Source organism: Rattus norvegicus, chromosome 7, assembly GCF_021556685.1.
Source record: "Rattus norvegicus strain SHRSP/BbbUtx chromosome 7, alternate assembly SHRSP_T2T, whole genome shotgun sequence".
NCBI lineage: Eukaryota > Metazoa > Chordata > Mammalia > Rodentia > Muridae > Rattus > Rattus norvegicus.
The window spans coordinates 105,455,617-105,471,746 of record NC_141540.1 but is presented as its reverse complement, the minus strand read 5'-3'; the positions used below and the strand labels follow the sequence as shown (position 1 = coordinate 105,471,746).

Here is a 16,130-nt window from a genome sequence, read left to right as displayed (position 1 = left end):
GCATCTGGCTCAAATTAGAAATCCTTAGATGCAGTAGAGTTCAGCTGGGACAACAAGTGGTTGAGAGCAGGACCAGGCCTCAGTCCTGCCAGCCTTCTTATTAGCTGTATGACCTTAGGAAAGCTGCTTAGCCTCTCCCAACCCTTTCACGTGTTTAAAATGAGGATATAACAATAGTCCATAATTGTGGACACTGGATGATTTGATGTAAAAGAAGCTTAGTATAGCACTCGCACATTGACTCATCTGAAACCTTAATTCCAACTAACTGTAACTATTGCATTGTTGATGTGCCTGGTGCTTAACCTAAGCTTTTTATGTGGTGGATTCTGGGTAGGTGTACAATGTCCGGCATGTCTGACGGTCTTAACTGTTGGGTCAGCAGACAGGGATGTGTTTGAAATCAAATCTAGCTATTCTCCAATCCTGGCTTCATCTCTTACCTTCATTTACCTATGGAACAATGTCTGGAGAGCCTGGCTCAGAAGTTTAGAGCACCTGCTGCTTCTGCAGAGGCCTGAGGTTGTTTCCCAGGCCCCACATTAGGCAGTTCACACCTGATAGCTCCAGTTCCAGGGAATCCCACACCTGGTTCTGGTCTCTGTGGTCACTGCACACATGATATACACACAGATGAGCAGACACATACATGTGCATATAAATAAGAATATAAAAAAATAGTGCCTTGGAGGACTGTTGTACGGGTCTTAGGGTATTACTGTGATGGAGCCCACTACATACTCAGTGCTTGATAAATACCAGTTGCCAAAGGTTGGGTTGGCAGACCCGTCTGGAAGTATGGTAAGTTCTACCACAAGTAAGTAGTCCTCAGAGAAAGGTCTGCTCAGTTTTCACTGTCATTTGTGAATTATTGAGAAAGTCCTCAAGGTGTGCTTAAGCAGTGGAACTGCAGTACAACTCAGAGGCACTCCCAACTCTCAGGGTGTGAGCTCTTGGTTTTCTGATTTCAGAGTGTTTTTGATGCCTGTGCCACCTGGCCAGAAGATACAAGACTAGTTGTGCTGCAGTGAGCAGGGTGGGCAGCGATGGCACCACCATCACTGTTGTCGTTATTACATACTGTGCTTATACTAGCCTACTACAGATTAACTGTCTGAGGTAAATTCCATTGATGTCTCCATTTTTCAGGTGTGACTTAGAGAAGGCCACTTGACCAAGATAATGGCACATGGGCATTGAATGAAAGTTCATCTCACTTCAAATTTGCATTTGAGCAGGGAAGAGCTTTTCCTCTAAGCTACATTCAGTGTCTGGGACCTGCAAACAAGATTGTCAGAGATGCCAATCAACAGGGAAGGGGCTTATTTAATATGTCTGAGGGCTTCAGCCTTTCAAGCTTATACACCTCCCCAAAAGGCCTATAAATTGTGAACTTCACCAAAATAGTCTTTCTGCTTTACCTCTTCCTTCCCACAATTCACTGTCTTAGAAGCCCAAGACTGCTCTCTCTTGTCTTGTTATTTCTAATTCTTCTAGTACAGATCATAAAAGAAAACTTCCTCATGCTCCCGCATCTCTTGGCGTGATCAGACCATTTCTTGTGGTTTTAGATGGTCTCTTTAGTTACAGACCTATTTCTGTGGTGATGTCCGCTAAAACATTTATACTTTTTCTTCTTTCATGTGTGCCTAAAGTGATAGCGCATTCATTTGGCCAACTGTCCTCAAATGTGGGCTCTGCCTGTAATATTTCCTCCCCAGCGCAATGTCACTTCCTCTCAGACTTGTTACATACTGAAAAAAATCTTCTTAGAAAACTCTTGGTTTTATACAGAGGTAGTAGTATTTTGTGAGGAAGAGTGGGCTGGGGGAGGGTGCCTTCAGTAAACTATCCCCAATAGTTTATTTATAATTCAATAAGCTAAAAGGCATGTGACCTGTCCCTTTGCTGTGAGATATTACAAACAGCTCTGAGGTAGCAATGGCCAGCTTATTTTGGGCCTATATGGCTCCCCCTTTTAGTAGTATTATCACCGAATTCAACTTACTATACTGCTATAGTTTAATATCTGTATCTATACAAGAATACTGTACATATGACATATCACTGTGTTTGGAAAAACACTCATCGATGCATACATATGCACACCCAGGCAATATATAGGTTTTCCGGATCTCTGACGTAGCTTATGCTTATTCATTCTGGCTTTCTGCCTCTCATCTATACCACTTTGCAGAGATCTGGTGAGGAGAGAATATAGGGTATTTTAGAGAAAGCAGTTAAGCCAGAGAACATTCTCAACACAAATCAGTGCCCTCCTCCCATGATCCATCTCTGCTCAGTTCATGTGATTTCTCAGTGAGTCATCAGTGCTCATCTGCCAGGCTTCTCATAATTCTTCCTAACTCTGCATGAAGTTGTATTTCAGGGGGGATAGATAGATGCTGAAGAAGAGAGGCGATTGCAGTTTCATGAGATGCCCAGGAACTAGAACCAGTCTGTGATAACTCCTTTCTTAATCTGGGTAGTGAGTATCAGATACTCTATTCATTTACACTTTTACACACATTTCACTTTATAATTTCAAGTAAACAAACTGAAAGCCTGTGTGCCAGTGTTTCTCATAACTGCTGAGGTGCTTTCTCTGGGTGCATTGAAATGAACTTCATTGTTTCTCACTGGCTTGCTAAAGCAGAAGGAAGCATTAGGTGGGATTCTCAGTGGGGTGTGGGCTTCTGTGACCCAGGTAGATCTATGCTTTAGGGCAGACATGCATGGCCTGTTGTTGAGCTGAGATGGTCTTTCTGTTTTTCTGAGGCTTAGTCAGAGATGTGTTTTATCTTTTAAAAATATCTCAGCCATAAATGCTTATCGCCACTGCGGGCATCATGAATGTTAATGCTGTGATGAGAAGTCTTGGGAGCTTCATCTGGTCTCATGAATGACAGTGATACTTCTTACCCATTCCCAGGCTGGTGTTCTTGAATGCCTGTTGCTCTTGTACAGTTATTGAAGAATGCTTAAAGTAAAGCATTTCATTTCTCTGGTTGAATACCTAGGAATAAGCAGCCTAAGAAATTTCAGAAGGCTTAACAAATTCTTACTAAGCCCTAAGTCCAGCTCTCTGGAAAATCTTCAGTATTATTAAGTCTGTTGAGTGGGGATACAGAGGTGACAGAGGCAATCCATGCCTCCTATGGACAAATATTCATGTACACAGATGATGTACAAAACCATGCATGTTAGTGCAGGACTTACAGGCAAGGGAAGGTTCCTTCTAATGGAGGAAAGGCCTAAGACTCTGACAGATACTTGTTTACTCATTCATGTAGTAAATACTAGGCATGAGCTGCGGGCTTCCACTCAAATACAGAATCTTTGTATGCCAAAACTGAGGGATAGAGAGATTTGAGGTAGACTAGAACGTTCAAAAAGCTGGCACATGCAAGGAGTATCACCTCCAACTCAGTCAGCAGTGAGGCCAGCTTCTGTACATTAGTCCCAGGGTGTGGGAAGGCCCTGCACTTCTCCCCATATGCCTATACAGACCATGACGAGCCTGGCGGTGCCTTGACAAGGGCCAGGCGTGTGGCGGGAGTTAACATCTGCTACATAATCCAATAGGGCCATGCAGGGTGCTGCTTTAGTAACAAAGCAAGAGCAGCCATCAAGAGACCAGGAGAAAGCACTAGTGTTAGGTAGGTGATGATTAGCATGAGATAATGGGAAATTCTCAGGTTGGGGTATATATCTTTAAAGGTGGGATTCTCAGTGGTAAGTGGCGTGTGAGGGAAAAAAACCAAGTATGGCTTGACAGGTTTCCCATTGCAGCTTCTCTTCTCTAATGCTGTTTGCCAGTGCCTAAGGAAGACAAAGGCTTGAGGAAGAAGACCGAGGGGTCCATGTAGCCTTTGATTGGGTACCCTAATGGAGATAGGTGGCTGGATGCGTAAGTTTATGTTTTAGGGGTCAAGGTACCAACTTAACATTTTGGAAAGCACTTAAAGTGATAAGACTTGAGATCTCAAATAGTAAGCATAAATAGAAAAATAATAATAAAGTCCCAGTGACGGGGAGGGGCTTTTCAGTTCGATATGGTCAGACAGGGAAGGGGAGGAGGGGGAGCAGCCATGAGGTAGAAGATGATGAAGAGAGCATGATAGCCTGCAAGACAGGACAGGTCTTCATGGGGGTAAGTTACTATTTGTGTGTCCACTCTACTGAGAAATGTCGATGTGCATCACACCAATTCCTGTAGAGTTGGCCTCAATTTCTAGATTTGAAAGAAAGAACTGGGGGAAATTTATCCGTAAATAGAAGGTGAATAATTTTTGTGCGCCAACTAAGGTAGAAAGCATAGATGTTTTTGTCGTTGACGTTATTGTAATTATGATCCAAGCATGCAAACTGTGTACCTAGAGAAGATTTTACAAAAAAGAAAAGTTTACAGATGCTTATTTGTAGGCCTAGAGCACAAAACAAAATAAAGGAGTCGAGATTAGATTCAGAGCAAGAAACATGCTAGAACTCTTGAGGTTTTCTTTTGTAGAAAGAAAGTAGATTTTGCAGATTGTTTTCTAATGACAAATTTCCTCTTAGTTTCTTAATTGCTGGTGAATGTGGGAAGAATTTTTCCCTTAAACAACTGAAGTGAGTGAGCTGGGCTATAAATGAGTGAGTGCTATGAAGGAAGAAGGAGTGCTCCTTAAAGAAAGAGGGAGGGGAGGAGGGACAGACAGACAGACAGACAGACAGACAGACAGACAGCGCCAATGCCAGCCAGATATGGTGGCACACACCTGTAATCACAGCACAAGAGCCTGAGGCCAGCCTGAACAGTGTATCAGACCCTGTCTCAGAAGGAAAGAGAGTTCAGTGTACTGCCAGCCTCTGGGCATGTCCAGTAAAGAATCGATGCTGGTTTTCTCTGCCTTCCTTATAAGAGGTTCCAGTGATCCACATTCAAAGAACTCCTCACTGTGTCAAATAGTCACTCACGCCCCTTCTTTGCTTCCTTTTCAGATCATGTACAAAATGAGGAAAACTATGCACAAGTTCTGGATAAGTTTGGAAGTAATTTTTTAAGCAGAGACAACCCTGACCTGGGCACTGCTTTTGTCAAGTTTTCTACACTTACAAAGGAACTGTCCACGCTGCTGAAAAATCTGGTGAGTCTTGGCTTCCATCCGGAAGCAGAGCTCTAGCCTGACTAGGTGTACAGAGAATAATCCACTGTTCCTCACCTCTGTCCTCAGTCCTGGGGCGGGAAGTCAAAGAGCAGGCTGTGCAGTCCGGCAGAGGTCACGTTTTTTACAAGTTTCAGGGTCACATCTCTAGCCTTGTATCTTTAGGCCAACTGATAGCATGGTGGCTATACTGAAGGGAAAGAGCCGTCAGTCTTCTACATTCTACACTGCTAACTCTTTTAAGGTAACTGTTAGCAGACTTTGTTTTGTATTGGGATTTTTTTTTTTTTGCCTTTTATTGAAAATAGATTTTTCTCTCCCTACAATATATACTAATTATGGTTTCCCTTCCCTGCTTCCTCCCCGTTCCTTCTTACCTTCCTCTTGTCTGGATCCATCTTCTTTCTTACTCTTATCAGAAAATAAACAGGCATCTAAGAGATAATAATAAAATAAGGTAGAACAAAAACTAACATGTCATTGGAATAGGACAAAACAAACAGAAGGAAAAGAGCCTAAGAAAAGCCTGAGAGACAGGTATAGACGCAGGGACATTCATTAGCACACCCAGGAATCCCATAAAAACAATGAGCTGGAAGCCATTATACATAAGCAAATGACCGATAGGGTAAACGGAAAGAAGAAAATATATAAAAGTAAATTTAAAAATGAGATAAATTTAAAAAACAAAAAAGAAAAAGCCCTGAGATGCCACCAGTAGACAAAGAACTTCCAAGCTCCAAGCTGTTGTTAAGCTCTCTGTCTGTTGCCATCACTGCTCGGCGTGCAGCCCACCTAAGAGTGATTTGTTTCTCAGTGAGGTTCTCTTGGCAGAGGTTCTAGGGTAGGAATGGGGAGATATATCCTTTTCTCCTTTCAGCTCCTGAGCGCCATCTGACATAGACCTGTGCAGTCCCTGTGTGTGCAGCCCTTTTTTTTTTTTTTTTTTTTTTTTTTTTTTTTTTTTTGAAAATTGGTTAAAGAGTAAGGATGCTTTCGGTGCTGAACAGGCAATGGAAATATACTCTGCCTGCACTGGACAGACACACCCATGTGTCTTGGTTCTTGAAATAATGAGTCTCCCATAATTCTACATATCCCCTTTTACAGTTCTCCCCACTGCCAACCCCTTACATACCTTCAAGAAAAAGGTTATAGGGTTTATGGAACGTGTATGGCGGGAAGAAACCTTAAATGTAAGGTCTTTAAAGATGTTGACCCAAGAAGACAGAAGCAGATGGACAGCAGAGTCTCTTTGCCACACTGTGTCTGGGTATCACCATATCTTAACTACATTCACATTGTTGGGCCTGACCATGTATGTGATTGGTTGTGTGAAAATATTTCTTTTTTTTTTTTTTTTAACTTGAGTATTTCTTATTTACATTTCGAGAGTTATTCCCTTTCCCGGTTTACGGGCCAACATCCTCCTAATCCCTCCCCCTCCCCTTCTTTATGGGTGTTCCCCTCCCCATCCTCCCCCCATTGCCGCCCTCCCCCCCAACAATCACGTTCAGTCTTAGCAGGACCCAGGGCTTCCCCTTACACTGATGATCCTACTAGGATATTCATTGCTACCTATGAGGTCAGAGTCCAGGGTCAGTCCATGTATAGTCTTTAGGTAGGGGCTTAGTCCCTGGAAGCTCTGGTTGCTTCGCATTGTTGTTCATATGGGGTCTTGAGCCCCTTCAAGCTCTTTCAGTTCTTTCTCTGATTTCTTCAATGGGGATCCTGTTCTCAGTTCAGTGGTTTGCTGCTGGCATTCGCCTCTGTATTTGCTGTATTCTGGCTGTGTCTCTTAGGAGCGATCTACATCCGGCTCCTGTCGGTCTGCACTTCTTTGCTTCATCCATCTTGTCTAATTGGATGGCTGTATATGCATGGGCCATATGTGGGGCAGACTCTGAATGGGTGTTCCTTCAGTCTCTGTTTTAATCTTTGCCTCTCTCTTCCCTGCCAAGGGTATTCTTGTTCCCCTTTTAAAGAAGGAGTGAACCATTCACATTTTGATCCTCCGTCTTGAGTTTCATGTGTTCTAGGCATCTAGGGTAATTCAAGCATTTGGGCTAATAGCCACTTATCAATGAGTGCATACCATGTGTGTTTCTCTGTGCTTGGGTTACCTCACTCAGGATGATATTTTCCAGTTCCAACCATTTGCCTACGAATTTCATAAAGTCATTGTTTTTGATAGCTGAGTAATATTCCATTGTGTAGATGTACCACATTTTCTGTATCCATTCCTCTGTTGAAGGGCATCTGGGTTCTTTCCAGCTTCTGGCTATTATAAATAAGGCTGCGATGAACATAGTGGAGCATGTGTCTTTTTATATGTTGGGGCATCTTTTGGATATATGCCCAAGAGAGGTATAGCTGGATCCTCAGGCAGTTCAATGTCCAATTTTCTGAGGAACCTCCAGACTGATTTCCAGAATGGTTGTACCAGTCTGCAATCCCACCAACAATGGAGGAGTGTTCCTCTTTCTCCGCATCCTCGCCAGCATTTGCTGTCACCTAAGTTTTTGATCTTAGCCATTCTCACTGGTGTGAGGTGAAATCTCAGGGTTGTTTTGATTTGCATTTCCCTTATGACTAAAGATGTTGAACATTTCTTTAGGTGTTTCTCAGCCATTCGGCATTCCTCAGCTGTGAATTCTTTGTTTAGCTCTGAACCCCATTTTTTAATAGGGTTATTTGTCTCCCTTCGGTCTAACTTCTTGAGTTCTTTGTATATTTTGGATATAAGGCCTCTATCTGTTGTAGGATTGGTAAAGATCTTTTCCCAATCTGTTGGTTGCCGTTTTGTCCTAACCACAGTGTCCTTTGCCTTACAGAAGCTTTGCAGTTTTATGAGATCCCATTTGTCGATTCTTGATCTTAGAGCATAAGCCATTGGTGTTTTATTCAGGAAAATTTTTCCAGTGCCCATGTGTTCCAGATGCTTCCCTAGTTTTTCTTCTATTAGTTTGAGTGTATCTGGTTTGATGTGGAGGTCCTTTATCCACTTGGATTTAAACTTTGTACAGGGCTATAAGAATGGATCAATCTGCATTCTTCTACATGTTGACCTCCAGTTGAACCAGCACCATTTGCTGAAAATGCTATCTTTTTTCCATTTGATGGTTTTGGCTCCTTTGTCAAAAATCAAGTGCCCATAGGTGTGTGGGTTCATTTCTGGGTCTTCAATTCTGTTCCATTGGTCTATCTGTCTCTGTACCAATACCATGCAGTTTTTATCACTATTGCTCTGTAATATTGCTTGAGTTCAGGGATAGTTATTCCCCCTGAAGTCCTTTTATTGTTGAGGATAGTTTTAGCTATCCTGGGTTTTTTGTTATTCCAGATGAATTTGCAAATTGTTCTGTCTAACTCTTTGAAGAATTGGATTGGTATTTTGATGGGGATTGCATTGAATCTGTAGATCACTTTTGGTAGAATGGCCATTTTTACTATATTAATCCTGCCAATCCATGAGCATGGGAGATCTTTCCATCTTCTGAGGTCTTCTTCAATTTCTTTCTTCAGAGTCTTGAAGTTCTTATTGTACAGATCTTTTACTTGCTTGGTTAAAGTCACACCGAGGTACTTTATATTATTTGGGTCTATTATGAAGGGTGTCGTTTCCCTAATTTCTTTCTCGGCTTGTTTCTCTTTTGTATAGAGGAAGGCAACTGATTTATTTGAGTTAATTTTATACCCAGCCACTTTGCTGAAGTTGTTTATCAGCTTTAGTAGTTCTCTGGTGGAACTTTTGGGATCACTTAAATATACTATCATGTCATCTGCAAATAGTGATATTTTGACTTCTTCTTTTCTGATCTGTATCCCCTTGACCTCCTTTTGTTGTCTGATTGCTCTGGCTAGAACTTCAAGAACTATATTGAATAAGTAGGGAGAGAGTGGGCAGCCTTGTCTAGTCCCTGATTTTAGTGGGATTGCTTCAAGTTTCTCTCCATTTAGTTTAATGTTAGCAACTGGTTTGCTGTATATGGCTTTTACTATGTTTAGGTATGGGCCTTGAATTCCTATTCTTTCCAGGACTTTTATCATGAAGGGGTGTTGAATTTTGTCAAATGCTTTCTCAGCATCTAATGAAATGATCATGTGGTTTTGTTCTTTCAGTTTCTTTATATAATGGATCATGTTGATGGTTTTCCGTATATTAAACCATCCCTGCGTGCCTGGGATGAAGCCTACTTGATCATGGTGGATGATTGTTTTGATGTGCTCTTGGATTCGGTTTGCCAGAATTTTATTGAGTATTTTTGCATCGATATTCATAAGGGAAATTGGTCTGAAGTTCTCTTTCTTTGTTGGGTCTTTGTGTGGTTTAGGTATAAGAGTAATTGTGGCTTCATAGAAGGAATTCGGTAGTGATCCATCTGTTTCAATTTTGTGGAATAGTTTGGATAATATTGGTATGAGGTCTTCTATGAAGGTCTGATAGAATTCTGCACTAAACCCGTCTGGACCTGGGCTCTTTTTGGTTGGGAGACCTTTAATGACTGCTTCTATTTCCTTAGGAGTTATGGGGTTGTTTAACTGGTTTATCTGTCCCTGATTTAACTTCGGTACCTGATATCTGTCTAGGAAATTGTCCATTTCCTGCAGATTTTCAAGTTTTGTTGAATATAGGCTTTTATAGTAAGATCTGGTGATTTTTTGAATTTCCTCTGAATCTGTAGTTATGTCTCCCTTTTCATTTCTGATTTTGTTAATTTGGACGCACTCTCTGTGTCCTCTCGTTAGTCTGGCTAAGGGTTTATCTATCTTGTTGATTTTCTCAAAGAACCAACTTTTGGTTCTGTTGATTCTTTCTATGGTCCTTTTTGTTTCTACTTGGTTGATTTCAGCTCTGAGTTTGATTATTTCCTGCCTTCTACTCCTCCTGGGTGTATTTGCTTCTGTTTGTTCTAGAGCTTTTAGGTGTGCTGTCAAGCTGCTGACATATGCTCTTTCCTGTTTCTTTCTGCAGGCACTCAGAGCTATGAGTTTTCCTCTTAGCACAGCTTTCATTGTGTCCCATAAGTTTGGGTATGTTGTACCTTCCTTTTCATTAAATTCTAAAAAGTTTTTAATTTCTTTCTTTATTTCTTCCTTGACCAGTTATTGTTGAGTAGAGCATTGTTCAACTTCCACGTATATGTGGGCGTTCTTCCCTTATTGTTATTGAAGACCAGCTTTAGGCCATGGTGGTCTGGTAGCACGCATGGGATTATTTCTCTCTTTCTGTACCTGTTGAGGCCCGTTTTTTTACCAACTATATGGTCAATTTTGGAGAAAGTACCATGAGGAGCTGAGAAGAAGGTATATTCTTTTGCTTTAGGATAGAATGTTCTATAAATATCTGTTAAGTCCATTTGGCTCATGACTTCTCTTAGTCTGTCTACATCTCTGTTTAATTTCTGTTTCCATGATCTGTCCATTGATGAGAGTGGGGTGTTGAAATCTCCTACTATTATTGTGTGAGGTGCAATGTGTGTTTTGAGCTTTAGTAAGATTTCTTTTAGGTATGTAGGTGCCCTTGCATTTGGGGCATAGATATTTAGGATTGAGAGTTCATCTTGGTGGATTTTTCCTTTGATGAATATGAAGTGTCCTTCCTTATCTTTTTTGATGACTTTTAGTTGAAAATTGATTTTATTTGATATTAGAATGGCTACTCCAGCTTGCTTCTTCTGACCATTGTGAAAGTATTTCTGTAACAACTGTCACATTTGCCCTTGATTTGATTTAATCAAGTATCATCTAAGTCTTAAGAGGTAGGGGACCACAGCAATGTGATTTATTGCCATTTTAGTTCCTGTGCTGGAGAAGAGGCATTGTATCTCCTCCTGCCTCCCCCAGCATTGCACTTTTGCATCCCCTAAGGATCTGGAGCCTAAGTTGAAATGTCCTCACCTTGGGTGGATTATATATCAGATGGGCCTCTGTGTCATTGCCTGGTAAGCTTGTCATAAAATCAGTTGATGCAGACAACTTACAGTAGAAGAATACTACCTATTTGAAAAGCCTTCTTACAGTCTCTTAACCTGGGTAAACTTTAGATAGTCAGAATGTTTTCTCTTGTATTAAAAACATGCATAAATCTGTTTTCCTGACTGTTTAATTTTAATTGGTGGTTTTGCCATTAAATAAGTCATAAGTAATATATCATATAATCTGAAAAAAAAAAAACAAAAAACAGTTAAACATAAGATACTTGATCGTTTTGAACGCTTGAAAAAAGACATTTGGTTAACAAGCCCACGATGTTTCTTTAGCTCTTAAATGACTTGAACCTCATTTCCTCTTCCTTCTGGGTATTATTCGCCACTTGCTGTGGGAGTTGCTTATAGATTAGTAAGCATGGATGCTACGGGCCTGTACCAAAAAAGAAAGTGAAGTAAGACTCACCCTCCCTTTGTTAATAACTGGCAGAGAACCCAGGAAGCCGTTTTCCCAGGGGTACAACTTGTCACATGAATCTCTCACGTTCCTATAGAACAGATGTGCTTTGACATTAGCCAAGACGTGAGGCATCCCAGCTCTAAGGTCCTCTTCAGAGACCTCCACCATGCCCTCCTCAAAGGCTGCTCTATGCTCTTCCGAACTGAACTGAACCTTTCCTTTCTTAAGTACACTCTGACAAGTATCATATATCAGTGACAAGAAAAGTAACTATTAAAGTAATATGTGGCTGTCTTACCACAGTGCCTAGCTGTCCTGTATTAGGTATCTTCCCAAGAGTACTGAATCATGCTGAGATGATGTTGGTTCACACTGCTAGAAAGCATCTAGAGCCCATTGTTCTGTCTCTACCTCAGCTGTCTCTACCACTCTGTGTATGTTCCTTCTGCCACTGTATATTCTAGGGATTTTCTTTCCCAAACCAAAAGTGCTGGTCTTGCTGTTTCATTAGACTTACTCAGTCCAAATTTTGGGTTTGTTTTTATTTTGTTTTTTTTTTGGCTATGTCCTCGCTTCTTTCATAGAATAGAAGTCTAAGGAAGATCAAAAAGAAATTCTGTAAGACCTAATTTATTTCATTTCATTCAGAAAATAAAAATAAATATTTTCTGTTTGAAAATGGTGATGCTGTTCCTGGTGAGTGGCCATAAAAATAATCATTTTACACTGGACTTGGTTTAGTTCACATGGTTACTTTTCTTGGGCTGTCTTTGCCTAAGAAAACTGTAGCTTTTTCTGACAAGCGTGACATTGTGCTGGCACCTCTGTCTCCCTTGGATCTGCCACTGGCTTTGGCTTTTTTCCCATAGCTTCACTATGCATTGCCCTGTCAGATGCTGCTTGCAGAGCTCTGAGATTCAACACTGCTTGGACCGTGCTTTTCTTTGGAATCTTTTTGGGAAGGGTCCCTAACTCTTAGAAAACCAGCATCGGGTAGATATTTTCTTGGTCTGCTAGCAGGAGTTGTCTGTAGGACCATCTAATCAACAGGTATTGCTGCCTCTGAGTGCCTTGCTTACCAAACCCAGGCAGAGAGGCATCTTTTCTGTGGCCCCAAGTCAAGCACTGGACTTTTTACAGAGACCAATAACTACACCTTCCTTAGACATATGTGCAAAGATATAGTTGTTGTTTAAGAAACAAGCATATACAAGAACTGATGAGATTTAAATAAGGTCTGTAGTGTAATCATCTTAGTTTCAGTTTCTAGATTTTAATAAAATAATATGTAAGCTGTTGTTGCTACCAGAAAAGTTGAAGAATAAACAGGATCCTCTCTATACTGTGTTTTTAAATTTTTGTGAGTTTAAGTTTTTTGGAATATAAATCATAGTCTAGGCATCAAGTTATAATCTAGAGGAACAAAAATGTTTAATAAAATATCACTATGTCCAAATGTCATTGTAAAGAAATGTACAGAACCAAAGTCCACTGGCCTCCATTGTGCCTCAAGGAGGCTGGGGTGTGTCTTCGGCGTTCTGCCTTTGCACTTCCCTAGGTTTTGTGAGCCAGTGTTTCCCTCCTGGTAAATTTCTTTTTCTAACATCAGTTGTGTGGTTTTCATTCTTAGAAGATGGAGGGATCTACACTGCTTCCAGAAGTTGGTCTGTTAGGTGTCTTATATCTACGAAATGCTGCCTCTTAGTGGTGAGGAACTAGAGAAACATGGACATGGTGGGATGTTTAACATGTCTGTGACAAGATACAAGAGCTTTAGGAAAGAAAAGGTTACCAACAGCTGCTTTCCCATGTGTTGGAAAGATGTCTACATCCTGATTTCGTCGCTTTTATAAAAGGAGACTGATGATCAACTGGGCCATGTCACTCTCAGTGTATGTATTGTATGTATGGAGGGTCTGTACAAATACGGGGATAAGCAGGCAGGACCTATCAGTGAGAAATGCACACCCGAGCCCTCTACAAATTCATGTTGTGGTTGGATTTTCAGAAGTTATGTAAAGCACCTATGTACCATGCGGTTCTTCTGTGGTGGTGTGGATACCTACCATCACTGTGCCCATTTAAAATTCAGTATATTAGCGAGAAGGACTACTTTTACAATGCACTCCTTACAATAGCTAGATAAAAGTAGACTGCTCTTGAATTTAGCTGCTTGTGGTTTTGTTGCTCGTTTGATTAAATATACAGTATCAAGATTAAGCTCATGATTTTAACCTTTGAAAAGAAAGCAATAATACAGTGGTTGCTTGGTGAACAGTGCTGGCTGGTCATGTGATCCCAGCAAAGGACATGAAGCATCAGATACATTTAAAGTTCCCAAAAGGCAAAATCGCTCTGGGGAAGAGATTCTCTGTGGTTAAGAGGACGCCATTTAAATGCCATGCCCTCAAAGTCCTTGCTGCAGTGGTCTTACAGTCTGTCTGCAAACCTTATTTAACAGTAGTGACTGTGGTCAGAGGGTGTCTAGTCCAGGCAGGACTCTTGGTGCCCCTGGTCCCTTCTCTGCCCTAGCCTTTCCACAGCCCTGCAGCTCGTCCTTGAGCCATGAAGGGCAGTTTCTGCTGCAGAGCTGCTGGAGCCGCAGAAAGTTCCGCAGTGGCAGAGCACTTCCTGTTTACACTGTCTGACTGCAGAGTGTTGTGGTTTGGGTTAAGGATTGCTTTTTGTTTTATTTTCTTTTTTATTTCTAAGTTTCTTTTCTCTCCAGATGAAAATAGCTGAAAACATGCATGTTGAATCTAGATTTTTATCACATTATTTTTGAGACTTTTCTTTGAAATGTTAAAAAGTGTAGAAAGGATAGTTATGCCCAGTGGCGGTTGCTGAATATCCTGAACTCTAATGCCTTTTTGAAGATCTCGTCTTTTTCTCATTTAAATGAAAATATAATTACATAATTTCCCTTCCCATCCCTCTCTTCAACCCCTTCCCCTGTGTCCTGGACACACACACACACACACACACACACACACACACACGGAGACTCCTAGCCTCTGTTCACTGTTACTGCTCTGTGTCCTGCCCCTTGGTACTGGACAACCAAATAAGGGCTCATTCCCAGGGACACTGTTTCCCGGTCTCAGCCCTGTAGACCAGTTCTCTGTCTAGAGGTGGAGACCCCGAGGTTCCCCTTCCATGTTAGCACAGCTCTTGGTATATCGGGTCTTGTGAGGTAGCCGTGTTGTTAAGGAAGCTTATTTGTCATTTCTCGGAGACACAGTCTCACAACAGATTTCTTTGTCCTCTTGCCTTTGATGCTCTGTTTTGTTACAGATGTACCCGTTATTTCTGGCTCCCCACATACCTTCTCATCTTTTCGCAGAATGATAATACATAATTGAACGGCTTTGGTGTTTGTACTGTTACCCTCTCTTGCCCCCCACCCCCCTCATGCCCTGATGTGACTCATGACCATTTAGCAATGTGGGACATTCACATGGGTGTGGGTGGATGAGCAAGAGGGAAAGGATTTGGGGTGTTTCTTTTTTTTATTATGAAAGTTACATGTGTTTACTACAATAAAACAGGAATATGGAAAAATTCAAAAAGTAAAGATTATTACATAATTTGACATTTTAATGTAATATTCCTTTTATACAGTTAGATATACTGATTCATATATATGCACTTGCAATATATTTATATATATATATATATATTTTTTTTTTTTACATTGTGTCCAAGATCCTGACAGTTAGATAATCTTAGGATTCGGGGTTTGTATCTTAGATAGGGATGGTGTAGGTGCCATCTCTTCTATAATGCCACCCAGGTGTTCCCTTTGCAGTGAGACATTGAATGCTCATATGAAATCAAGTAAATCAAAGATGGTGATGAGTTCCAGCCCAAGGCAGAGCTACCTACAGTGAAACACAGTCTATCATGGAAGGCACGAGTGTCAACAAAACATACATCATATATTCATTTCAGAAGCTTTTAGAGTTTTTCCTTGTGTTTTGAAAGCTTGCTACCTCTCTGTGACATATAAATAAAATTGGAAAGTCATTTTCATGAGCTAGTTGTAGCCAGACCATAACTAATGTCTTGGAATTTTCTCTCATCAGTATACAGTTGCTATGTAATAAATGTATGCAGTGTACAGAAGTCATGTGTAATCCAGGCTGAATTTTAAATTAGTAAGAGCTATTGCACATTAAAAATATTTTAAATAGAAAGTCAGATAGTGATTTTTAAGTAGGATTGAATTTTCAGCCTGTAACATTTGCATGTGGCAGGTAACACTTTGATCAAGAGTGTGTACACACTATATCATAGAGAACTGATCCTTAACTCAAGGTATACTTGAAAAACAGCATCTGGAACCAGGAAAGGCATGCTTTAAAGCTATGGGTCCATAGCAGAAGAAGGAAGGAGGAAAGAACCTGGTCACTTGCTAGAGATTTGTTCAGAGTGACATTAAAAATGGCCTGCTGTCACTTGCTTGTCGGTATGTCTTTTTGTTTTTCGTTTGTTTTTTGTTTGCAGTATCAAGTCTTCAATACTAGCCACTCTGGGCAATGTAAGAGAGGCTGTCTTTAACTTAGTTAAATAACTGATTAATTAGCCTCGTCT

At 40.8% G+C, this 16,130-nt stretch overlaps 1 protein-coding gene across 17 annotated transcripts in view; it reads left to right on the top strand.

Moving 5' to 3' along the window:
• The window catches only part of Asap1 (ArfGAP with SH3 domain, ankyrin repeat and PH domain 1), a 299,561-nt gene that overhangs the window by 185,366 nt on the left and 98,065 nt on the right, over window positions 1-16,130 (top strand). For all 17 annotated transcript variants that reach the window (XR_015624060.1, XR_015624059.1, XR_015624061.1 and 14 more), the window contains 1 exon segment: window positions 4,984-5,129. Coding sequence is in view for 14 of the 17 variants with exons in the window: in XM_087557335.1 (XP_087413461.1) it covers window positions 4,984-5,129 (146 nt within the window). In the remaining 3 variants the exon portion in view is untranslated.